The sequence below is a fragment of the Neomonachus schauinslandi genome, chromosome 3, assembly GCF_002201575.2.
Source record: "Neomonachus schauinslandi chromosome 3, ASM220157v2, whole genome shotgun sequence".
Taxonomy (NCBI): domain Eukaryota; kingdom Metazoa; phylum Chordata; class Mammalia; order Carnivora; family Phocidae; genus Neomonachus; species Neomonachus schauinslandi.
Genome location: NC_058405.1, coordinates 167,287,143 through 167,314,938, shown reverse-complemented (window position 1 = coordinate 167,314,938; position 27,796 = coordinate 167,287,143). Strand labels below are relative to the sequence as shown.

The following is a 27,796-nucleotide window of genomic DNA, read 5'->3' as shown; positions in this document are numbered from 1 at the left end:
AAAAAAAAAAAAAAAAAAAGGGCGCCTGGGTGGCTCAGTTGGTTAAGCGACTGCCTTCAGCTCAGGTCATGATCCTGGTCCTGGGATCGAGTCCCGCATCGGGCTCTCTGCTCAGCAGGGGGTCTGCTTCTCCCTCTGACCTTCTTCCCGCTCGTGCTCTCTGTCTCTCATTCTCTCTCGCCAATAAATAAATAAAATCTTTAAAAAAAAAAAAAAAAGAAGTGCATCCTTATTGCCATGGGAATAGCATTGGTCCTGAACTAGACCAAGAGACCTATCATCCTATGTAGCTATGTACCTTATTGCCCTTCTAAAGTGACTCAAATGTGTGTTTTGAGTAAGTTTAGATGTGCTTCCAATTTTCTGCAGATTTACTACTGAATGTCTCAGTGCCTTTAGCATCACTAGGGACACCCACAGCTGGATTATGGCAGTCTCCTGGAGGTTGTGAGGAGATACACAGCAACCTCATAGAAGGAGACATACACACATATGTACATGTGTGTATATGTGAATATGTTTTTTTAACATTTCCTGGGGGATAGTCTAACAAATACATCAATGGAATATTGCTCTTATATTCTCCAATATGACATTTAAAAGTATCTTACAGGGGCGCCTGAGTGGCTCAGCCGTTAAGCGTCTGCCTTCAGCTCAGGTCATGATCCTGGGGTCCTGGGATCGAGCCCCGCATCGGACTCCCTGCTCTGCAGGAAGCCTGCTTCTCCCTCTCCCACTCCCCTTGCTTGTGTTTCCTCTCTCGCTGTTTCTCTCTCTGTCAAATAAATAAATAAAATCTTTAAAAAAAATAAAAAATAAAAAATAAAAAAATAAAAGTATCTTACATAGTAGCACTATAAATGCCAATCAGCTTCAAAGAAGGGCCAATTTATTTTTTACCATCATACTGAATTCAGTTATTATAAAAGGATCTCATTAATATCCATGTATAACCATATCCAAAGGCAGCTGGAGAAGTTTTTAAGCTTTCCTTAAACCATTTCATGGGGAAATAATTAATTATGTGTAAAATGCCCGCTGCAATTCCTTGTAATCCTTGTTAATATTTTTAAACAATTATGTAATTTTTCATATATTTATGTTATGGGTCCCAGTTTTATTCTTTTTTTAAAAAGGATTTTATTTATTTATTTGACAGAGAGAAAGCGTGCGCACAAGCAGGGGGAGCAACAGGCAGAGAGAGAGAGAGGGAGAAACAGGCTCCCCAAGGAGCAGGGAGCCCGATGCGGGACTCGATCCCAGGACCCTGGGATCATGACCTGAGCCGAAAGCAGTCGCTTAACCAGCTGAGCCACCCAGGCACCCCTCCTAGTTTTATTCTAATGTTTTGAAGGTAGGGAGCAGGTTCCTGCTGAACCTGGTATTTAAAAGGTATTCAAGATATATTTGTAGAATGCACTTGTTTTGATCCCCACCTGAAATGAATCTTAAGAAATTATTAGAAAAACCATGTCAGAGAGAAAAATAAAAATTCCTGTATATTCTACCCAGGGGTTCAATTTCATTATATCAGAAGATAAGTGGGTCAAGCCCAAATGGATAACTATGATGATCTATCCATCCTAAGTTTTTCTATTTTTCTTCACTGTAATAAAATCCTCACATGTTCTAGCACTGAACTTTACACTTTCCAATGTGGTTTCAGCCACAAATCTCCTTATCTTCACAGTACCTGCATGTAGCACATATATACGCTCATCTGGTTCATTAACCAAAAAAAAAAAAAAAAAAATAGAAACACAGAATTTAGGAAGTTTGCACAACTCAATGAATTGTCCAGTCAAAACTTGAACTTAAGTACTGTGGCCCTAATTCAGTATTTTTTTTTTCCCTAAGTGACCATATTTTATACACAAGGATGATTCTCCATAGTAGGGAATTAACTATAATGACATCAAAGACACAACCACTAGACATCACTCTGAAATCTTCCAGCAGTTATTTTTTTTTAACCGTAAGATATTTCAACTTGTCCTATAGACTTACAGTAACCTTTTGGTCATAAGAATGCAGAGTAAAGATATTCTCGATAATACTAGAGCGCGGGTGGAAGAAGAACTGTCAGAGAAAACTAGAAAAGTACTGATATCATTCAGAATGAACTCCGATCTTAGACTGAAGACTGATGGCTTCATCTGATGGCACATAGAATTAACTGGTCATTTGTGAACAACCCCTCTGGGGACCATCCATTATTAAACCGCAACAACACAGGAACTAGAGAGAGGCGGCTTATTGTATGTCTAGATGATCAATTAAATCATCCTGCAAAATATTTTGGAGGGTTGTCTTGTACTAGCTAATATGTGTCTGGCACATGTTACCAAGAAGAGTTTTCAATCTAGCTGGAATGCTTAGAAAGAAAAAAATAATCTCTCTGTGCCAGGGCCTCAAGACTCTAAGGCTGGGATCATTTTTTTTAGAGTTTCACTACAAAATTAGACAGTGGGAGGCACTGCAGCTCTTTCCCCTAAGGGGAATTACAACATAAATCTATGTACATGTAGCTGCATCTATAAAGTATGCACTGCATATATTTTTCTCTTTTTTTCCTTTCTTTTCTTTCTTTTTTTTTTTTTTTTCTCTTTTTACCTCCTGATGGTAGATGTCTAGGATTCTCTCCAAAGACAACTCTTCAAAGTACAGTTTGTCACACTCATCAAAGTCTGTGCTCACGGTCTCAGGGTTGCAATTCACCACCACTGTCTTCTTGCCAAGCTGACGCAGTGTGCGGATGCTGGAGACAGCACACCAATCAAATTCCACACTGCTGCCTGTGGAGAGGGTGAGATTGGGAAGAGGGGTAAAAGAAACATGAAGTTACAACACAAAGAGCAGCAGAAAGCTATGGCTAAGGCTAAGGAAGCTAATCCCCTCTCACTGCAATTTTTAAGACTCCAAAGTGTAAATTTCAGATCCATTATGCACACTACAATAATAGTAGGAAAAACAGGGACTAATTAAACAACAATGACATGTTGGCTTATTTTGTATGCTAAATTCTGCAATAGGGAATCTCCATATTTGAAACATTCAAATTCAAAGTTAATGGGAGATCATTGTAACGATTTTTAAAAAACCCTCGTTTACGGAAAAGAACTCAAAGTGAACATACTGACCTCAGTACACAATAGTCAAGCTAGTGATCAGAATACTGGAGTTCTTGTTTTAGTTATTCCACTTACTCTGCTGTCTGAGGGCTAAACCCAATGATCCCTGAAGTGCCTTGGAGCTCTGACATATCTTGATTGACTGGAAAATCCTGTCCTTTCCAAGCATATCCTTTTAAGCTTGGCAAGGCCACCCCATGCAGAGTGAGTGACCTTCTAAAAAGTAATTTGAAGTACAATAATGGCATAAATACCTCAAAATATCATCTCTACTGGGATACCACAGAACTGAAAGTCCTGGGATTTGTACTAATTCTTTGCATTAGGATTTTGTCTCCTAAAAATCCTTATCAGAACAATAATTATCCAAATATAGTAGCATGCCAACTTTCACTATCAATTAAGTATATACTTGATTATCAGCCTAGTTAGTCTTCCCTGAGTCCTAAGGTAATGCAGAATTGTTACATAAATTAGGTAAAGTTTGAATAGGAAGGAAGAAAGGTCTACAGAAGAGAACGGCAGGTCCTAGTGGAGGTGTTCAGGCCATTTAGCCTAAGATAACTAAAGGGGTAAAGATATAAACACTTTCAACCTACTTCAATATTTGACCAAAGATTGCTGAAGTAGGAGATCCTGAAGCACTTGATTAATTGTAAAACCTAAAATAAACTATGTTTAAAGTAACAGAGTAAGACTACATACATTTTAAATTATGTATTTCATCATTTCCATACTAGAATAACTTGTGAGACTAAATGTTAAATACACTTGTTGAGAAATACCATTGTCTATTTAAATATATACTTTGTAACTGTAAATTATGATTATTATATTAATGTTATTAAATGTCTAATTTTAAGTGACTGGGTGAGGTGTAACAATTTCTGCTGAGAACATTTTAATTAAATTATATAATGCTCTGTCTATGCACCAATGATAAAAGCTCTTTGCGTTCGATATCAACAGAAGTCATATACTCACAGATCTCATCTACAAATGTAATTTCTGGTTGATATATGAAGTTCTTGAGCAAATCTAAATCTTTGCGTAAAACTGTGCCAGATGAGAAAAGGTCAAAGTGTAATTCATTCCCTAACCTCAGTGAGAGGCTCAATTTAGTTCATGAAGATAAAAACATAAAAGGGGGGACATGGTGAAACAGGAGAAGGAATTACAGTTGAGACTTGCATCTGAGTCTCACTTGTACCATTTAATAGCCATATCAACTTGGGCTTTACCTATCTGAACCTCAGTTTCTTAATTTGCAAAATACTTATTATAACAGCATCTGTTTTCATAGTTCTTAGAATAATAGAATGAACATGTGTGAAAAGTACTATATGAACTATAAAGTCTTATGTAAATATGTTATCACTTTACCAATGTGATATGGACCACAGCCCAACACCATCATTCCATGGTCATCAAAATTGATATCATGCTCCTGAGAAGAAAAAAAAAAGACACAGAAATTATTGTGTGTTATTCTTCAATCTAATTAAACTCTTTGTCCTGTCACTGAGTCTCTCTTTCTCATTCTTCCTCTCATTGACGTGTATCCTCTACTAGTCTCTGGGAACTCCTAAGTATAACGTATAAGCTCTACTTAGTCACAAAAACTAAGTTCAATATTTTTTAATTAAATAGCCATGAGAACACACCATAATTGTATGTTCATGTAACTGTTATCCTTACTATATTTTTACTTGTTTGATTTCACCATCTTAAGGCAGTTCTGAAAAGATTGAGTATGGACAGACATTATCACATCTGACCCACACGATGTCATTTTTAATACAAGATTACTAGATAAACAAAAACACAAAAATTATATTCCCCCATTGTGGACCATTTACTAAATCTAGAGCTTTCTGCATATAGCAATTTGGCAGTTCCGACCTGACCATTGTAGGTAACATAGAGGTAGTTTGTTACTGATGGGTATTCTGCAGCCAGTGTATCGATCTGCAAGAGAAAATAAATAAATAAATAAATTGGGATTTTATTCCCTGTTGTATTTTTTTTGAAGAATAAAAAAATTGTGCTGTGTTCATATCCCTTTAATGCCTCTTACTATCAGATACAAAGACAGATAAAAAGGTAGGTACAATTCAATTACTTTCTAATTCTGAAAATGAGATTGGGCGGAGGAACAATGATATAATCTAGTTACCATTTGAGCAATAAATAACAATACACCCCCCAGAGCGTCACTGATTGATTACAGCAGTACTTTTCATGTACATAGCAAAATGGTCAGTCAACTCGTTACCAGGAAGATTTACCCAGATAGCTATCTAAAGCAGCTCAAATCAGAGCAAAATGACCTATATGTAAGAATGTCTTTGGTTTGCAAATTAATGCATAGGATTTAAGTTACCTATGGCACTGAGAATGAGATGACACAAATACCTTAAAGCATGGGGAAGAGGGGAAGGGGACAAGGTCTCATTGAACATATTTGGAAAAAGTAAATCAATTCAGTTCTCTAAGGCCAGGAGCTCAGCTTAGTGAGCAAGAATTCAGGGCCAACAGGGCAGGCCAGTGTAAGGCAGGTGAGAAGGAAGAAAGATAATTGCTGACTAGAATATATTCAGCATCAAACCTGAGACCAAAGGGTATGCATCTGCCACCTGAGCACGTGGAGAAAAGTCAATGATTCTAAAGGACAAAAACCAGCTGGTGGTACTTTAAGCCAAAGCATCCCTCTACTAAAGTCCAAAAAAAAAAAAAAAAAAAACCACAATGGTACACCTATGAAAGTTCTTGTGTGATTGCCATGAATACTAGATGAGCTCATTATACCCAGCCCTATCACAATGAATACTAAATGAACCATAATGATGGGGCACTTAAAATAAAGTATTACCCTGTAAAAATTTTGTGCCAAAAGAGATAACTATTCTTTTCAAGAGGTCAGCCACCATACTAGGGTATTTCAAGTCCTTCCTCTACACTAAGGATTTATCTTATCACAGATATATTTGCACATGGGTCAAAAAGTAAAGGAGAGGTCATTTGGATTTTTTTCATTTAGGCAGAGAAAACCACGTACTCCCTCTTACCTTTACGTCCCAGTGCCCCTTCAACCTTTCCCTTTTAAGCTTAAATCAATCCTGTGCTGAATAAAATTGGTGGCATCATGGGCATCGATTAGACAAGTAGAATCATTTTTTAATTCCACCCCTCTTTCTATTGGCAATGGCTCTATGAGCTGGTGCCTATGTTTCCCCCTTCGAGGAAAGGGAAACTCCTTTACCTGTTTCACCCAAGGATGGATGTTTTTCTTTAGCCTCAGCTCCCTTGTCTGGGCCTCAGTCAGCCCAAGGCATTTTGAAATCTGCTTGTCTGAGAACCCAATCTCCTTTGACTTTTTCAGGGTTTCTTCTGTAATGGACTCACTAGGATTTAATGAAAAAGAGAGATTCAAGTTTAGAACAGACACAATAAGGACCAGTGAACTGTTGAATTTCAAAAACACCAAAGACTCCTTATTTTCTATCTTCAACATGTTTAGATCTCCTATCTTTTAAAAATGCACAAATAAACAGCCCACTGAATCTTCTAGCCTCTATGAAATCTTTCAGTATTTTCAATGCTGACATTTCCAAACATGCGGTTTCTGGTGCCTTCTTCTCTTATTTCCTGAAAAAATGGCTTTTGCGTTTACTGTCTTAATGGATCTCCTCTTTCAAAATAACCATGGGCCTTCCTCTTACTAAATCTAGGAAACTTTTCTCAAGTTTCTTCTCCTCAACCTGTCAGCATATGACCTGCTTGATGTTTCATTCTTTAAAGATATCTTCCTCTGGCTCTGATAAGTTGCTGCTCACCCTACTTTTTAATTCACAAAAATTATTTACTGGTTTTCTCCCCCACCCAAGGCTCTATCTTTTTGTTACCAGATTTAAGACTAAAGTTCTACCTTCTCTCTCCCTCTAAATTTAACCACTGTCATTGGCTCAAGCAGCATAAGTAGTCAATAATTCTCAAATCTGTAGCTCCTTCTCTAATGTCTGACCTATGCTCTCGTCTTTATGTACAGGTTCTTCAGGAATCACCTTCACCTGGGAATCCTAACATTGTGTCAGACTGGGTATACTCTCCATAAACTGTCCCTATTTACTAATATCACATATCTGTATATGTCGACAAGACAGTATTTGTGTTGTTTCTCTCACCTGTAATGACTTTGACATTCCTATTACCTACCCAACTGCTCCCCAACTCCCAGTCACTCTTTATAGGTCAACTAGAGCCAAGTTTCACCCATGAAGATTTCTCGGTCTGCCCTCACCCATAGATCTTCCTGGGCTCTTCACTGACTCATTTGCTTGGAGCCAGGAGCAGAGTTGGAACCATACTACTTAGCATGTCAATAGTGCCAATATTTTTAATGTTTCTTAGCTTTTATTCACCAACCTGACTTTTTTTCCTGCTAGATTCATGTTCCATGATGACAAAGAATACATCTACCAGATCATTCCCAAAGATTAGCAGGCTAGTCCACAGACAACATTCAATAAATATTTATTAAGTGAATAAGGGAAACTGGACTTCAACAGCTTTTATAGAAAAGACAAAGTTATTGAAATCAGCTTGTAACTAGAATTCAAAATGTACAAAAAAAATTTATAAAAAACCAAGGTACAGAAGAATAAAACACCTCTGTAAAAGTATATCTAACTAAATAGCTATGGGCCAGCTATTTCAAGCAATAGTCAATACAATAAAATTCAATTATAACAGTCTGATAGTCAATACAACGAAATTAAAATATAACAGTATGTTCTCAGAAGATCTAATAATAAATAAAACATTTTCATTGAAATTCTGCTAATAGAATGTAGTTGAATTAAATCTATTGCATTTTGTTCATTCTATTCTTTAATCTTCTTTAATTAATTCATATTCTGAGTTTAGAGAAGAGAGAATCAAGCTGGTATATTTAATAGCTATTTCTCTGGTTTTTGGATATCAGTATTAGTTTGGGTTTTTACAGCTATGTCTCTTCCTAGTCAATTTGCTTTTTCTAAGGCACTTAAATTTCCTTCTGTCTCTCAATTCATTATTTCTTCCCAATAAATTTAATGTCTCATTTTGATTTTTTAAGCTCCCCAAGTATTTGATAAACATTCTCCCAGAGCAACACATTTTCCTGTCAAATTCTTGAACATAATCTGCATTAAGTATTATTAGTCACTTGCTATGGGTGCCAAGTACTGGGCTTCATCCTCTAGAACGATGTTGTTCAATATGGTAGCAATTAGCCACATGTGACTATTTAAATTATAAATGTTAATTAATTAAAAAATTTAAAAATTAAATTTTAGGTTCACAATTGCACTAGCCACATTTCAAGTGTTCATTAGCCATATGTGGCCAGTGGTTCTGTTACTGTATTAGATGGTGCAGATTACAGAATATTTTGTCGTCACGGAAATTTCTACCTACACAGTGCTGCTCATGAAGATACAAAACAATATTTGAGACAATGCAATGATAGAGAGCAATTCAAAACACTTTATGGAGAGATAAGCTGTGTAGTGCAATGTGAGGTCAGAGAAAAGAGATAACAATGCGAGTGGATGTAGTGGAGAAATACTATGGCAGTAGAGGGAAGAGAACAGAGCCATAAAGAAAGTTCCGCTTTATATGGAGGAAGAAGTTGACAGACATACTATAGGCAAGGGCAACTGTGTCTGCAATAATTTGAGACCGTGATGGGCATGGCAGGTATAGAAACCATACTGAGGATTTGTAGTTAGCAGAAAATTATGAATGGTGAAGGTGGGGCAACATTCACTGTCATTCTTACTTACATCAGTGCCTTAACACTTAGTGAACATGCACCGTGTCTCAGGCTCTGTGCTACCTATTTTATTTTTAAAAATTCTTTATTTAAATTCAATTTAGTTAGCATAGAGTAGATTATTAGTTTGGGGGGTAGAATTCATCAGTTGCATATAACACTCAGTGCTCATTCCATCAAGTGCGCCCCTTAATGTCCATCCTCCAGTTACCCCATTCCCCACATCCACCTCCCCTCCAGCAACCCTCAGTTTGCTCTCTATCGTTAAGAGTCTCTTCTGGTTTGCCTCCCTCTCTGTTTTTATCTTATTTAATTTTATTTCTGTGCAAACCTATTTTAATGATGGAGAGATAAAATATCGAATCTCTACATTCAGGGAGGTCAGAGTATATTGGGAGGCAAACAAATAACCATCGATGTGCCTGCACTGTGAGAGGTGCTGAGGAGAAAATGTATGCAAGAGAAGGCTGGGGCTCAGGGGAAATGCTCCCAGCTGCCACTGGGAACTCGGGAAAGGCCTTACCCAAGGGATGACTGCTGAGCTCCTGAGGGCTTTTGAAACACCCAAGTTTCTGGTGTTTATCTTTAGTCTCGCAAAAAAGAAAAAAATTGAGACAAAAGCAGAAGAAGAATTTGTTTGTTGCTATTTGTTTTGGAAATGCATATTTTCACTTTTTTGCCAAGATTATGTTCCTAAATCAGTTGCTCATTTGTTTATGTGCAAGTGTGCATTCAGCCTCAAAGTGGAAGTCCTTGATAAGCCGTTTTTCTAAATTAGAACTATGCATGATGTTCTTTTTAAATAAATATATTTAATTGTGAGTTTTAGGAAAGATAAATCATATTAATGTTTACCTGCATGGTGAAAGGCTACACATTTTTTCTGTGATCTGCAATTTTGTTAAAAACATAAGTATGAAGCTTGAGTTAGGTGGAGAAATACTGTACATATAACATTAAGCCAATTCTTACCCTTAGATTTTTCTAGCTACTTGCTAGAATATTTTCCCATAATAGTGAGATAGCAGTAAAAGAAAAAAATAAAAATAAACAGATCTTCAGTAAAACATTTCTTTATTATTGCAATAACTATCTGAGGCAAAACCCATATTATGTTACTATATCAGCAGCCACACTAACTTAAATGACTAAATCCTAACCTGAAAAGCAGTAATCCAGACACACTTAGGAAATATGCCTTGAAAAGAGCCATCACACCTGTAATTATGACTACGGACTAGCAAAAATGCAAGTTCTTCAAGTCCAAAGATAACCAGAAGTGATATATTTATCTTGAGCTCTTTGGGTCATGTTTTTTTTTTCCCTTGCCTTGAATGATTTATTTTTATTTCTTCTTATAAAGAATATCAGTGAATTCTTCAAAGGTTGCTACATGGCTTTAAATGAAAATTATTAATAATGGTATTAAACAAACAAAAAAAAAACATTTAGATTCCTCACATTTATATTAGGGATGAAATATATTTGCATTTGTTTTGTCCACATTCAGCAGTGCAGTCTTTTCTATTGCTGAAATATGCATAATTCCTCCTATTATTCTCCACCAAAGAGTCCAATAGAGCATATAAGGACATCTCCAGCAAATATGCAAAGTCTTCCTCCTCTACTCACCAAATAAAATTGTACTCTTACCGACAAGCAAATAAAAAAAGAAAGAAAGAAAGAAAAAGAAAGACTGATTGATAGAACTGGCCTCGTGCATAAAAAATAAAGTGAATTAATTCTGTGCTCAGCTCTGGTGGCAAAAAACAGCTATCTGTCACGAAGACTAACTCAATCATTACTGCTCCCCATAGTATCCCCACACCAGAGAGTTTTCATTATTTAAAGGGGGTGCCTATGGAGAAGTAGCTTTTAAGCCCCATTCTGAAATTCTATCATTTGTGACTCATTATTCTGTGTTACTGTTGCTCTTCTCAGGCATCCCCTCAATTCATACGAGGTGAGATTTCCAAAACAGATGTTATCAAGCCAGACTTGCAGAGTGCATGCTCACAAGCTGATTCCCAGAGTATTTTCTTGGTGAGCCCAAAACAGCTTTTTAACTTTTGCTCAATCTTCAAATAGCTAGATCAATAGCATGATATGACATTTTTAAACATCTTGAAAATTAGGGTATATTAAATTGGAATGGCATATGAATACAATCATGTTCATCTATTTTAATTTGAATGCAAATATTAGGTAGGTATGTTCATACGAAGTTCAAAGTGATGTATCTTCTATAGTATTTTATTTATAATCTCTCTGGTTATTAATTTCTACTTTTCAGGCATGTTCATGAAATAGTGTAAAGCATTTCAGTCCTCCTCACTGACAAAATACATGTTGATTCTGACCCAGCACAGCAGTTACAAAGACATGGATAAATTAGATCCCTTCCCACATTCAGTGCTACCCTAATTCTGTGGGTTACCCCGAACTCCAAGACAGGAAGCAGGTCGGTAGCCGCTCTCTATATTTCTTTCCCTTATTCACTCTCTCTGCTGCTTTTGCATAACACAAAGCTGGCCAGCATGTCATTACATAGGGAAGAAAATTGACTTTATTCCCTACTTGTTCTGATACAAAATTTTATTTTATAAATAATAAAATATATAATAAAATAAAATAAGAGACAGTTTGAAGACACGATTCATTAGCTTTGGGCCAGTGATTTAGATAAGGTTAAACCTCTTCAGAGTCAAATGCAAGATGAATAATCTTAAGTGAACATAAAGCTCATTTAACAATGTAGAGATTCAGATACATGCTCCTCATCTTTATCTGCCCACATTGGGCTGTCCTCCATTTTGCCTGCTAAAAAGAACTTCCATCAGAGGGAGACTTTCTTTTTTTAAGAAATCAAGTTAGATGAAAGCTTATTTTAGGGACCGGGCTATAATATTTCTATTTTTCCAAAGGAAAAATAAAAACCTTAATTTGGAACAAACTCAAAATAGAATAATTACTAAAAGAAATACAAATGCTGAATTTGTAATTCAAAACTGCCTTTGGCAGCCTCAATAGGGAATGCTCCATTTATATTATTTTGTAAATCAAGGGAGCATTATATCAAGCAAGAATGTGATCAGCTGAATGGAGCATATTGCACAAAAGCACTCAGTTTTAAAGTATGTACAATAAAGTATCCTTCTGATATTTGGTATGTATGTGTGTATACTAGTATGTTTGTGTTGATCTTCACTGCATCCTCGAAAACACACCTTATATGTAACTTTTCTCTCCCCTCCCAGCTTTCCTTGCCTTCAGAGTTCAAGGGCAAACTCTGCAAAGGTTACACTTCCATTATTGCATAGAAGAATCTAAACAATAACACAAAGAAACACCAAATAGCTGTGATGCTAGTCTTTTCATAATCTTTAGTTCCTCTCTACTTAGTAGCACAAAATGACAGCTCTGAAATTTTAGGAGGAGGAAAAACCCCTTAAAAACAGACAATCAGACTTTTACACACTCTGCCCTAATCTTTTAACAGTTAAGACAGCATGGCTCAGCTTCTACGGCAGGAAGTCTCTTGTGTGTTCTCTGGTTTTATAAACAATATGAGCCTTTCTCCTGTCTCTCTCCGACTTCCAATGTAGATTTTGTTGTTGTTGTTGTTTAAAATTCTACCCTGTCATCTCTGAAACTTCCTCCACTCACACTTAGTCTTCAATAATAAATGATAAAAGGAAATGGAATAAATTCCCCTTAATGAGGAAATTTTCACCTGGCATAAAGGAGCTGGGGAAATCTATTAACTGACTGGAGGAACGCCTGCAGCATCGAAATTACCAGGAGAGCCAGAACACTTCACACAGTCCTCTCTTCCACTTGACTGGCTTTTATCTGATCCACCAACTCACAAGTAATACTAAACAAATTCCCCTCCAGATTGCACAAGCTCTAATGTGAAAATGAGCACTCCACTTGCGCCTACAATTATGGGATGGGCTTGCGATCTTATTATTATCTTCTTTTTAAAAATCCCCGAAAAGGCAGAAGCTGAGAAAACATGAGGGCCTGATATTCAGTAATGACACCTGCTTCGATAAGAGCAGAGAACCGAGTAAGAGCTGTGTTCTCTGCCCCGAGACCCCCCCCATCAGCCTCTCCCCTGACTTTTACACAGCTTCACAGATTCTTTTTGGCATTTCACAGGTTCAAGACCGTGCCCCAGGCCCAATAATCAGGGAAGTTATTTGTCTTCTCATCTTTTCTTTCAAAGAGACAGGTCGTTACCTCTTTCCTTAAGAGAAATGCAAAAGACACTTTTCAAAAGCAGCAATCATGTTTAGAAAAGCAAAGGATGAGGGCGCCTGGGTGGCTCAGTTGGTTAAGCGACTGCCTTCGGCTCAGGTCATGATCCTGGAGTCCCGGGATCGAGTCCCGCATCGGGCTCCCTGCTCAGTGGGGGGTCTGCTTCTCCCTCTGACCCTCTTCCCTCTTGTGCTGTCTCTCATTCTCTCTCTCAAATAAATAAATAAAATCTTTAAAAAAAAAAAAGAAAAGCAAAGGATGAAACTTAGGCCATTGGGTAAATACTGCTATTTTCTCTTAATTCTTCAAAGCACGATGCTTTGTTACTATACAGTCATGAGGTCTTTGGAGGAATTAAAGAACTTTGATCTTTACTGCTCATCTACAGGACAAACAATACCCAATGATCCCATGTTCATGTGAAAGCACACCAGCATGAAAATTATCTGTTAGGATCTAGGTCCACTTGGCACTATGGCAATAATGCTACGATATTACAAGGGTTGATTTTCGAGGGACGAGACACTTAAAACTGTATTTCACCTTAAAGGCTACTAAAAACAACAGAATCAAACAAAGAAGAAAATCTTATGAGCAAATGATACTGTAGATATTTTTAAGTAGGCAATTTTTAATCTATGAATCTTTTTTTACCAATATTTAGTGATCCCAATAATCCAGAATTATTATGGTATTACTTTTGATCTGGTAAGAACACTTATAAAATACTGATTATAATATCATGATTATAGTTTATGAATACCAAGTAATAATAATGGAGAAAATGACCTAATATAGGTTAAGTTAATTGTCATTTTTGAGCCATAATAGGTCACATTTTGTATCTCGATGATTCCTAGTTGAAAATGCTGCAACTCTCTCTTTCTCTGCCATGGATTTGGTAATGATGAAAAACAAACAGAAAGCACCCTATCATGGTAAGTCATGTCTATTAGTGTGGATGGAACTGGAGGGTGTTATGCTGAGCGAATTAAGTCAATCAGAGAAAGACATGTATCATATGACCTCACTGATATGAGGAATTCTTAATCTCAGGAAACAAACTGAGGGTTGCTGGAGTGGGGGGTGGGGTGGGAGGGATGGGGTGACTGGGTGATAGACACTGGGGAGGGTATGTGCTCTGGTAAGCGCTGTGAATTGTGCAAGACTGTTGAATCTCAGATCTGTACCTCTGAAACAAATAATGCAATATATGTTAAGGGAAAAAAAAGAAGAAGAAGATAGCAGGAGGGGAAGAATGAAGGGGGGGAAATCGGAGGGGGAGACGAACCATGAGAGACTACGGACTCTGAAAAACAAACTGAGGGTTCTTGAGGGGAGGTGGGTGGGAGGATGGGTTAACCTGGTGATGGGTATTAAAGAGGGCACGTACTGCATGGAGCACTGGGTGTTATGCACAAACAATGAATCATGGAACACTACATCAGAAACTAATGATGTAATGTATGGTGATTAACATAACAATAAAAAAGTAAAAAAAAAAGAAGTATAAATTTCTAGTTATCAAAAAAAAAAAGAATGCGTTCAAAAAAGCATGTTTTTACTAATCAAGCAGCTTTCACCTGATCAGATTGAACTAAAGGGCAAAGTGTATACTATAGAATATTGCTTCTGCTACTTCTGATTAATAAATTTACTTATAATTTTAAACCCATTCAATAGATCCTTTTCCCCAGATTAAGAAGATGTATTCAGTAAGCAAAATCCTGGCTTTTCCCATAAATATAGGTTTCTTATATGTCCAGATTTAAATCCAACAAACAAAAATAAATGCTGTATAAGGCCTCAGTAGAAAACTGAGATAAAATGAGCATTCTTTGATGCTTTAAAATCTGTTATTTCACAAATAAATTTATTTGGAAGTCTTATATTTTAGAACCTCTCCATTATTTTTGTTTAAAGGAAGTCATGTTTCAACAGAGTAGTTTTCCACCTATCAGATGTGTTGTTCCAAGAAACAACAGTATAACTTTCAATATATAACTTTCTTTGACTTCTAGAAACTATTACTTAGAATCGTATTAAAATAAATTACTTAACTGAAGCCTATCTACTGATAACCGCTGCATAGATTTTTTTTCTTGCTAAATGTAACATATGTAGGAATAATTTTTGACCAAATTTTTTAGTTCTTGAATGAGCAAATGTAAGCCCTTTCTAGAAAGGAGGTAAAATGGAAAGTCATTTCTAGGAGGATGTGAAAAAATTCTAGTTTTAAATTCCTGATGACATATCGCATTAGATCTATGTTAATTTCAGGATCACTACCTACATGGAAATCAAAATTCTTTATCACTGAGTGTTTTTCAGAAGAAGACATAAAAATAAACATTGACAGCAAAAATTCTCATTTACTTCATGCTAATGACTATAGTCAAGAGCAAATTGAGTAGTTCTCCCTTCAGGCTGCGTAGAGCAAAGGATGGTCAATTAAATCAGTCCATCGGCTGAAGAGTAGGTGGTAGGGTAGGGTTTGAGGCCGTATGTGTAACATCACCATAGCCACATTAACACCGAGGTGAGGGCCGTTACATTATTATCATTATGTACAACTGGCAGAGAGTGCCTAACTGCCTATTTCGACCTTAAGTAAATATCACCAGCCAAATCTAGAGTCACGCTCCCACTCCACTGAGAAAAGAAATCGTATCAATCAGATGAAATGATAAATATGTGAAGTGTTTGGCACAATGCCAAGCAAGTAAATAAGTGCTTCACACATGTAGACACCAGGAGATGAGGAAGAAGGGTAAGAACAGGCACAGGAGAAGAGAAAAAGGAGGAGGAGAAGCAGAAGGGGCAGTTCATCAGAACAAAACTGGTAAGTCATCTAAATCTGGCTCTAGCACCCCAGTGTTTCTCAGACTTTTCCCCTCCTCTGCAACATTCCTGTAGCGATCCCTTGACGTAATGAGGACCAACATACTCTGTACTTCCTGAAAATCACAACTGATCTTGAGAGCACATGTATCCAAGCACTTTCTACACCGTGGGGAGGCATGGCCACTACCCTACGCTCCTCAGGATGAAAATCATGCATTTCACCTCCGAGGGCAGATTCCGAGGCTCTACGCCACCACAAAGACACTTCAGGTATGAATGAGCAGGGGAAAAAATTCTGGGGGCCAGTGAGTGATTATCTAGCTTCTGTAACTACAGCTGAGGCAGACTATTTTGTGTAAAAGTAATTTCCATTATACACTTCAGATTTTTACTGACCTGCATTAACATGGAGGATAAGGTGTTTGCATCTTATTTAAAGAAAAAATATATGTATATGTTTGTACATATGTATGTACGTGTATACATGCATATAGACAGTCTTCTATTTGAAATATGGCAAAATGTAAAAGGAAACCCCTTATCCCAGCTCTCCATACCCATGAAAATTCTGTTTACATCTTTTAAAGGTGACTTGCCAAGGCTTTCTCCCTGCCAGGCCCCTGTGTTTTCCCCGCAAGAGTTCTAGAGAAGGGCACATCTCTTACAATTCTTCTGCTCTAAGTGGGGTCAACAATTCAGGCAGGAAAACACACAGCTGACAACTTGACAGCTAAGGAGGAACTGATCTCCAGCTGTCTGATTTAAAAGTCATATCTCTAAAAAGAAGCTTTTGAAAAGGGTTAGTGACTAGAACCACAGGCAGAAGCCCTGGGCTAGATTCCTTGCTTTCCTCTGACTGCTGTGACAGAAAGTATGACACACACCTCAATGTGACTCAGTTTCACCATCCACAAAAATAGACTAGTGATATTTTCCACCCGTATTATAATGGAAATGCACCTTTAGGTCACCAGAGAAATATAGATCTCTGCCTTATAAATAATATATCTTTTTTGCCTTAACCTTCTTCACTGGGTAATTAAATTAGAACCTTCACCACAACTGTAAATACCAGTGAATATTTCTCACAATAACTTTTAAGAAAATTTGCAATTTTGAGAACCCAGATAGTTTTTTGTTTTTAATCAAAAATACAAAAATTTTGTCTTGTTGTCAACAGGCAATAGAGATTTTGTAATGCACATATAGGTATTATAATGTTTCCAGCGTATATAAATCTCCATTTGATAATATAAAACAATTAGATAAATCCCCTTTTAGTAGAAAGCAGTTTATTCAAAGTCTTCCTACTTAATCAGTAGATATATAGTCACTTAAAAAAATGAAAATATAGAGATGCTGATTTACAATGTCTTCCAACACAGTGAGTTTGTATCTTGGACTATATATTTCTCAGGTAATCATTTTGTGGGGCTCTTGAAGCAACCAGGTAAATCCATTTTTTTTTTCTACTCCAATTTCCCCTCTTTGTCATGACTAAGAAATTCTGATTTTCATTTTCTACCAAGAATATGTATTCATTTATTTAATGGGCATATTATCACACAAATATTTTTGAGCGTTTGTTCAATGGAAGATACTCTATGCCAATTACCAAGAAAATATATGATCAGTAAGAATTGGAAGCCATTCATATCTGTTTCAGAGCTGATGCTGTGCCTTAGTACAGTGAACTTTATTCTGTGTTCACACAAATCAGCAAAAGCTCTTAAGAAAAGATCATAATAGGGCGCCTGGGTGGCTCTGTTGCTTAAGCGACTGCCTTCGGCTCAGGTCATGATCCTGGAGTCCCTGGATCGAGTCCCGCATCGGGCTCCCTGCTCGGCAGGGAGTCTGCTTCTCCCTCTGACCCTCCCCCCTCTCATGTGCTCTCTCTCATTCTCTCTCTCTCAAATAAATAAATAAAATCTTTAAAAAAAAAAGAAAGAAAAGATCATAATAAAAGCCTATTAAGACATTATGATATTTGAAATTTGCCCTAATGGAATTTACAATTTAATTGGAGGATGGTACCCACATGTATCAAATAATTACAGAACACTGAAATGAAACTATGTGGTTCCAACTACTACCTACATTGAACAAATAGGTGGCTAATACCCACTTTAATTTCTGTTCATAGACTTAATTTCTTTACAGTAAGATTCTCACTTTTATGAAACATAGCAGAAACATAACAAAGTAAGAGCAAACATGATTTGTTGCTTCCTAAGTAAAATTCATCCATTTACCTGCTTCCTCTCTTCTTGCATATTCGGTCCTTATAGTCTAGTTCCTGCTCCTTCCTCCAGATCACCAAGTTTGGTGGACTTGCTCAATTCTCTCCCTCACTATTCTCCCTAAACCACACAATATTGTTGAAAGTGTCTTCCCATTTTATTTATTTTGTTTTAAAATCTCTCTTTGCTTGGCTCCCCTGGTAGTGGGATATATTGAAGGATATATATGGGAATATATTGAAGGGATATATGCAGTCCTTGGATTCCGCAAGTCCTGAACTTAAATCCTGGCTCCAACAGGCACTACCTCTGAAATGTTGAAAAGTTTACTTAAACATCTGAGTCATTGTTTCACTTATAAGATATGAAGTAGGGATGCACACCCTCTAGGAACTCTTAAATTAACACTTACGTGAGATAACATAGGCAGAGGCCTTAGAGCTTTTGTTTTTAACCTCCATTTAACTTTCCTGGCTTTGTGTTCCTGCCTCTAGTTGGTCTGTTAAAAGTATCTGTCTTCTGTATAGCCACGTGTATATATTTAATCTTCCAAAATAAATTACAAACCCAGTGAAGGCATGTTAATGACTAACAACTATCCATAGACAAATGGCACTGGATCTAGTACCATGTCTTGCACATAGTAGGTACCCAATAAATACTAATGACTGAGTAGATGAACAAATACCATCTGGCCCAATAAGAGCTCCTAATAAAGAGAAATGCCATCAAGTAAATACATAACTCATCATGCTGAGATCAGAGATATCGACATAAGGATTGTCTATTAATTCTTGACTATTAATAAGTACATGTAAATTATGAGTATATGTTATTTTAAATCAACTTAAGATTTTTTTGAACTATCAAATATTTAAGAATCAATACACAAAAATATATAATATCCATTTTATGAATTATCTAAATATCACTCTGAAACATTTTGAGTAAAACATTTATTTTGCCCATGCCAGAATCAAGTTCTCTCTCACACTTTCAAAATACACATTTGTAAACACTATTTAAATAGTGAATTCAATGAAGATTCTCAGAACATTAAATATTTGATGCAAACTTTTACATTCTATACGATTCAATACATTGTTAGTTAAAAAAATTAATGGCGGCCTATCAAATCTATGACATCACCTAAAATATCTTATCACATAGAACATAAAACAAATTTAAAATAAAATGTATTTTTAGCATTAGTTCACAGAGGCATAGAAATTCCCACAGTAATACTCCTCTTCCAAATAGAAAAAAAAAAAAACTTTCTCATAAAAGCTCCAATTTTTAGTATTCTTGGAGAGGTTTATTAGATAAGTGGTTTAGGGTATAAAGACTAAAACCATAGAATGGTAATATGTAATAATTGATAAAACTGTTTTCCTTTAGAGTTAATTATTTCACACATAATATGTTATATATTCATCTTAGTTGCATGGCTTCCCAGTAAAATAAGAACGGAGTTTGCTTTTTCTGTGTTGTTTTGTTTTGTTTTGTTTTGAACTAGAGAGAAACTAAAACTCAGAAATATAGTGCGAGTTGGTAGTGAGGTCAGAGGACATAACCCATTTTCTGCAAATCAAGACAATGGGTTCCACTAAAACATCCAATCATCACCATTCCCACATTCATATATACTTAGTACATATATATGAATGTTCAGACTGGAGTGGAGAAAACAACCAATGGCATCTGGACAAACATATGTCCAGAGTAAAGTATCATCAAAATTATAACATGCAACAATATGTTAGATAGAAGGAAATACACATATTTCTTTCCTTAAATTATGTCTATATTTAATACCCTTAAAGATTAAAGTTTCTTATGATTAGGGTTTTTTTCTATCAGGAAGTGCAAATTATCATTAGAAAGCAAAGTACCAACATTTTTCTGCCTTATATCTAAGTTTTAACAACTTTTAGGTGACATTTTTCCCCAAAAAAACTTTAATCAAATGAAAGCACAAAATGTTCTTGTCTGCTTTTGCCATGCCTCATGAGCAAGCTAAACAAAAAGTCAACAGAAACTGACATGTATAGGAGAGGACATTCAAAGGGAGTATTCCAGCTAGGGTGATACCTGTATTATGACATCTGCCAGAAGTTTATGGCTGCAGGGAAATGGCCAACTTCACTGAGCTCAATTTAGCACTTGAATGCCCAAGTGGAACTCACCAGGTTTGCCCTAGATTGTTTTCCTAAGCGATAGGCACACCTATGATTTTTCAGCACTCACCAATGGACACAGTTTATCCCACTGAACATAGTGATGTTCAGATGACAATTGGGCCCTTCAAAAGTGTACTTTACTCTTTTTTGCTACATTGAATATAGCAGTGAGTGGCAGCGAAGGAGGAAAAGAATATTATAAGAATTAAAATAGTAAAAAAAAATGAAGCCTATAGAATATTGGACAAAAGGAATTCCTGCATAATTTGTACATTAATCCACAGTAAATTAAATTTATACCAACAGTTAATAAAGAAATAGATCCAAATCTTAGCCTCCTATACTTACATGGTATAAACTGTATGACAATGGCCATATCCCCTATTTTTAAACATCTGAATTGGACAACAAGAGATTCCTTTTGATATGTCAATCAGAAATAACTAAAGCACCCAAAAATCAAAATAAGGAAATAAAAAAATTAAAAAGACACAGGCATAAGATAAGCAGATGCTCAAAGCTGGTAATTAGCACCCTCATGGTTTTTTTCTTGCCTGTTCATGTTGTTGTTGTTGTTTTTAAGTATCATTATTATCTTTCAATCTAAAATTGCTAATCCAATTTGATATTGTAAATTTAAATGTTTGGGGTGTAATGTCCTGAAATAGTCCCTGCTCATAAACAAGCTTTATTACAGTTGACTTCCTTCCTTACTTATAGCAGAAGGGGTTCAACTGAGAGATCTTTGTACCTGTGCTTGTCTATTAATTACTAACATAGTTGAAAACTTTCTCATATATGCTAGTTCTATGGTGATGGGACTGTCATCCTTTATTGAATATCATTACTATATTGAAAGTGTCTGTTATCTGTAACCTTATTTCCCTCAGATGCTATTTAATTCACCTTTCCACACCCCTCAACATACATGTATACAATTATGTGTGAATACATATATATATATTCATATATATGTGTGTATATACATATACACACATTTACATATAGCACAGGGGTGAAATATCAAACATCCTTAGCTCTGGAGTCCTGCTCAGGTTTGATCTCACATCTGTCATTTATTAGCAGGTGATAGCAAGGAAGTTGCTAAATATCTCAGTGCCTCAGCTTACAACTATAAAATCAGGATAATTACTGATCTCCTTAGGTTGTAGTAAAAGCTAAATGAAATAATGTGCTTAGAACAGTGACTGATATGTAGTCAATAAATTTTCTGATTATTATCTTACACTTGAAAGGCACTGAGAATTGTTTGATTGCATCAAAATTCAGTTTTCTATATTAAAAGATGTAATTCTAAATCCATTCTTTTGTTACCTTAGGGAATCAGCTATACCAGGAGAACCTAGCTGATGAAGACATTTGACATTTGATTTATTTGATTTATGGCACTTGTACTTTTGCCCTCCAGGTCAGGTTTATTTGCATGATCAAAATTGAATCTCTCTATACGCTAATGGAGGAAAGGATTATAGGTGAGGTTTTTGTAATTTTTAATAGAGCAAAATAAGTATATTTTTTCTTGTAGTAAGTATTTATGAAAACGCTATATGGGAGGAGCATTATGGGTGAAAGAGTTGGTGTTGGTAAGATGAGTGAGTGTGGGGAAAATAGACATATTAAAATGTGGATAGCTCAGTTGTGAAAGCCAATGGATAGAGCTTATGCAAACATTGCAGCTCCACCAAAAACCCTGACAGACTCAACTTTTCTTACACTCCCTGCAAAGTGATCCAGTAACGTGAAGTTAATAGATTAAACATCTAAATCCCAGTGCATATGCATTACAGGCATTGGAATCCTACATGATACAACTCACATCACATGGAGTAAAGAGAAACTTCTCAAAACCTAAAGAAATTCGCTGTAAAATATGTTATCACTCTAGGTCGATTAATGCTACTACACCAGCTTATAAATTTGGGGAACTGCCTAGAACTGTCAACATTCCTAGCATGCCCTTGGGCAGCAATAAACAATTTAAGAGGAGAAGGAGAAAGTCAGTGAATTCAAGTGGGAAGAGAAATTTTTTGCTGAAGCTGTCTGAATCATGGCTATCACCTGAGTCGGTAAGAATGGCTATTGCTCTGGAAGTCTCCCGTGGGCTGCCATTGCTGTGCTCATGTGCTGGAGACGGCAGACTGAGTTCTGATGGGAGCAAGCACCTGCAGCCTGGACGCTGAGTCAATTATTCTAACACTAGTCTAATGTCTCATCGCCCTGAACTAGGCTGGGATTTCATATATCATCCTCAGCAAGACACATGTTCATCTCCACCCTTCAAGGAAAGGAATTTCTATAATTTTCACTTTCTCGTGGACATGGAAAACTCTTCAGTTATTTCCATAATGCCAACCTCACTACAAACATTGTTTTGTTTTCCCCACTCCAATCTATGGACATTCACATATATACCAAATACATGGGTATATTCCATTTAGGAGTCAAATTCTGAACTTCATCTCAGATGACTATATGTAAATACAAGTCATAGTCTGGCCATCAATCTGAATGATGTTCTCATCCTGTGCTAGTAAACATATTTATTGGATTTTAGAAGAATTTTAGCATGATTAACAACTGTAGAGTGGGAATTTTTGTTCATTAGCATAATGGAGTGTTATTGATCTTTTGATAAGAATAACATTTGTATTACTTGCTATCATTGCTTCTTTAAAAAAAAAATAGGTCTGGTATTAAAACAAGTGAAGTGACAGTGCATCATCAAGAAAGTTAAGAAATGACATATTGTAAAATATATAAGCAAATGCAAATTGTGTAGCTCTAAAAAGTAGTCTTTAAATGTATCTATCCGAAATCACAAAATACTCTTCATTATAATAAGTAGCATTTTCATTTTCAGGGGGAAAGAGTGAAAACCATCTTGGGCATTCACCATGTGCCAGGTGTCCTTTACATTTATATTGTTTAAGCTTCACAACAAAACTATTAAGCAGACATTAGCAGAAAGCATGTGAGTCCAGAGAAGGGAGGGAGGTGACGTGCGATTCCACAGCAGGGGAAAACCTCCCACCTATCTATCTGACTAGCTCCAGACCCTGCGTTCTTTCCAAGTGGAAAGGAACCAAGTGAAACTTAACCCACATCTGGCATTCTATACTTCATCCCTTCTTTAAGTTTCCCCTTTTCTCCCAGCTGAGATCCCCATTGCCTGTTTTCCCAGGGACCTATCAGAAAAGTGCAAAGGGACCTGAGCACGTTGGCAGCAGAGAGATGCTGAGGCAAGAGAATTTGCGGGCCATTTCAAATCACACCAAATAGTTACCTCCTCGGTCTACAAGGAAAGCCAGCCTTTCCAACACTGGAACAGTTGAGATTTTGAAACAAAGTGAACCACAGATAAATGGAAAGGAAAAAGAACTGATCTTCATAAACTTTCTGCAAACTGGCAATGCATAATTCAGCTATATAATGCCAACTGCTAATGGAGAGTTATTACTACTGTTGGAGCAGTATCTGCTTTGATGACTAAGCCTTCTTGGATATGTAGAGGCTGAGAAAAAGCAGAAGACATCATAATCCAGGGTAATGGTGAAGATAACCAAAATAGGACAACAAAACTCAAGTCCTACACACTTACATTCCATCAGCCATGATATCCAACCAGTTTCAGACCTCTATGGACCACACAATGACTGAGACAGGTAGCTTCAGTGGCTATCTATTCTTTTTTTTTTTTTTTTACTTATTTAACACTTCTAAATAACAATCATTATCAAATTGCTCTGTGTGCATCTAGGACACTCCAAAATCAAAAAACAAAAAACCAAACAAACAAACAAACAAAAAACCAAGAAGAATTAAATAGTAAAGTATCATTCAGAAAATAATGAGTTCAAGGTTTAGGTTTACTAACACCATGGATCACCTGTTGAGTTCTTGAGACAAAAGATAACTTTAAGTATAACGTTTTAGACTATTTTAAGTTATTAAAAGCTTTATATAAAAAAATTTTAACATTGATCATTACAAACAATAGAAAATATCTCTATTTACAAATATGCTTATGCCAGAAAATGGAAACTAAAAATGTTAAATTATCAGCAAATAAATGTAACAGAATGTGGAAATCAGAAAGATAAGTGATCTGTAACACTAAGCGGATCTAATGCTCCAAGGACGTTTTTCATTCTCAATATACACTTGTTCCTGCTTAGTTAGAATCTCAACCTGCTTTCTGGTTGTAACAAAAACTATTCAATTAAAACATAGAATTTGTCCAAAAATCAGAATGTGAAAATTTAAATCACAAAAACATCTGCTATTTTTCACCCCAGGTCTCTCCCACAGCTACGATCGGCATACTGTAAGTTTCTAGCACCCTCATGTGGTTTAATTGGAGTGGTTTCATAGGCATTTGAAATCAGTTGTCTGAAACTGGTAACAGTAGAACAGACTATAATTCAACATGGAAGTTCTGTTGGCCTCATAAACCAAGAAAAAGAAAGCTCCAGTCAGCAAAATTCTGAGATGAATGTACAGGCTCAATTCTTAACGTATTTGCTGTCTAGGGTTCATTTTATGTGATCACTAGAAAGGATGACTTTTAAGCAACCACAGCTAGTTTCATTTTCAATGAAAACCAAGCATTTGTTGTGGGCAACTGTTCAACTGATGAAAAAGAACCTCATTTTGCTCAAAAAGAAAAGCAAGTGTTATCATTGCCCAGTTTGTGTGGGCATCTTGATTAGGTAAACACAGTAACCCAAATTATACGTCACAGATGTAGGCTTTGAGAACTTCCACTGTCTTCAACAACATTTTAAGTGATTAATCTTTTTATATTTCCTCTAATCATTTGAGAATAATTTACACAAACAAAACATTTCCTTCTCTCTAAACATATGCCTAGGCTTGTAGGTGAGACTTCTTTCAAATAATTGTGTATTTCCCAACCCTCTTAAAAGGGGAGAAGCTAAAGAGGATTATACTCTCTCCTCTAGATTGGTAATAAATGTTCCTCTTATCAAAGATCCATGTTTAAAACCTATCTGTGATTTCATAAGCCTGAAGTGACCCAACAAATGGTCTTGTCATGAAAAATAAAGAAGTAGATTTTAAAGCACTGACATTATCAGAATATTCTGAACATGAAATGAAATTTTACAAATAATTGGCCTTGAAGGAGATAAAAATGTAAATTAGTGAGAGGTAAAGAATCTATGAACAGAACTTGAATGTGGCTTATTCGTAGGCTGAACTGGAAGTCCCAATGTTAAAAATATCAGTAGAATGCAAGAGGAATACATTAGCTCATCAATATACAGCAATATGTAAGTTGATATTAAAAGAAAGAAACTGACTTCAGAACTTAGAAATATTATAGAAAATAAGAATATCATTCGTTTAATTATTGACTGATAACGTTTTGATCTAGGTAATTTTGGGTAAGTTAAACAGCATATGAATTCATAGATGTACACCAATTTTTTAACTTCAAAAGACCTGATAAAAATATCACTAAGTTTGATGGCAATGGAAGGGGTGCAAAACAGTTAAAAATATCAAGAGATACCTTTCAAAAGGTAAACATCTAAAACTGCCATTTCTTGTGGCCATCACTATTGCTTACCAGCCTTGGCACTATTTACTTCATTGAAGCAGAATTTTGGCCAAGTGCTTAAGGGTAAGAGGAAGACAAAAGCTGCACAGAAGGTATCTGGAGTGAATCAGAGCAACACTGCCTTACCTGTTGAGCCCTTCCAGGGTCTTTTCCATGTTTAAAATATCACGCATCTTATACAAAAACCACTTGTCAATGGATGTGAGCTTCATAATCTCATCAAGGGACATGTTGTCTTCCAAGGCCTGCCAAAAGGAGAAGAGATACTTTCTTTGACAAATATTTTATAAATGTCTTATTTGGTTGAAAACATATAGCAGCCATTCCTCTCTACGTTATTCAGAGAGCTTGAGGCTATAGACTGAGAATGGAACTGATATAATATCATTGATGTTCCTCCCAATAAACCTACCAACGCTGCCAACTATACCCACAAATGGCATACCAAGGAGGTGTCTTCTTTTTTTATTATTATTATTTGTTTATTTGACAGAGAGAGACACAGCGAGAGAGGTAACGCTAGCAGGGCGGGTGGGAGAGGGAGAAGCAAGCTTCCCGTGGAGCAGGGAGCCCGAAGCGGGGCTCGATCCCAGGACACTGGGATCATGACCTGAGCCGAAGGCAGAGCCCAAGGCAGATGCTTAACGACTGAGCCTCCCAGGTGCCCCCTCAAGGAGGTGTCTTGAGTTAATCAGAGCAGTGTGTGCTCAGAAAAATCCCCCTAATAAGCTCTGCTTCCCTGCTTTCTATATAACCATGTTGCTAATTATATCCTAAATTTGGTACATCTCTTTGGAATTAAAGAGAATCTCTTGAAACTACAGTTAAGCCAAATTGGTAGGAACATCTAGAATCAATATGATGATCATTTAACTTGTATTTTGGATAATTACCCTTTGGCAAATACCATAGTTTTTTTTACCTCATTCCACACTCACACAAACCAGTCAGTGAAAATTTATGGATCAAATCTGACTTAGTGTTATTTCTTTAGAATATTTCCTCAGAGAAGACTTCAAACAAAAAAATTATTTTGCATCAGTTACTATGACTTTTGTTCTAAGAAAGGCATTTACAAAATCCTAATATATTCCAAAACAGTGTAGTAATAACTTCTGTTCTGATAGGCAGCTCAGCTCTTTCCTCAAGCTTACTTTAGCAATTTCTCAGAAGTAAAATTACAACTATGGGTCATTAAGCTGAGTAGAAAAGGCAACAGAAAGAAGAGAGAAATGCCCAGGGCGCCTGGGTGGCTCAGTTGGTTGAGCGACTGCCTTCGGCTCAGGTCATGATCCTGGAGTCCCTGGATCGAGTCCCGCATCGGGCTCCCTGCTCGGCAGGGAGTCTGCTTCTCCCTCTGACCCTCCCAACCCTCCCCCCTCTCATGTGCTCTCTCTCTCAAATAAATAAATAAAATCTTTAAAAAAAAAAAAAAAAAAAAGAAGAGAGAAATGCCCAAAACCCAAACCTTGATATTCAAAAGATGTCCACTCTTCTCCTGTACTATTTTTAAGTATATGTTTATACTCAATGAAGATTAATAATCAGATAATACTCCAAAACCACATATTCTAGAAATGGCACACTATATTTTTAAATCCCATTAAGAAATATATGTAACTAGTAATTCTGCTATTATATTTCAACCCAAGGAGCTTAATTTTCTTTAAATCTTCACTGATTTCTAGCACCAGGGAGACAATGAGAGACAGCACAGTGTT

At 36.4% G+C, this 27,796-nt stretch overlaps 1 protein-coding gene across 1 annotated transcript in view; it reads right to left on the bottom strand.

The window, feature by feature from the left end:
* Window positions 1-27,796, bottom strand: part of CPS1 (carbamoyl-phosphate synthase 1) — a 123,499-nt gene that overhangs the window by 35,995 nt on the left and 59,708 nt on the right. Inside the window, exons 21-25 of the mRNA XM_021702784.1 lie at window positions 26,202-26,320; window positions 6,394-6,535; window positions 5,034-5,099; window positions 4,515-4,578; window positions 2,614-2,795 (exon numbers count right to left, since the gene is read on the bottom strand). Coding sequence (XP_021558459.1) covers window positions 2,614-2,795; window positions 4,515-4,578; window positions 5,034-5,099; window positions 6,394-6,535; window positions 26,202-26,320 — 573 coding nt within the window. The remainder of the gene's footprint in view (window positions 1-2,613; window positions 2,796-4,514; window positions 4,579-5,033; window positions 5,100-6,393; window positions 6,536-26,201; window positions 26,321-27,796) is intronic.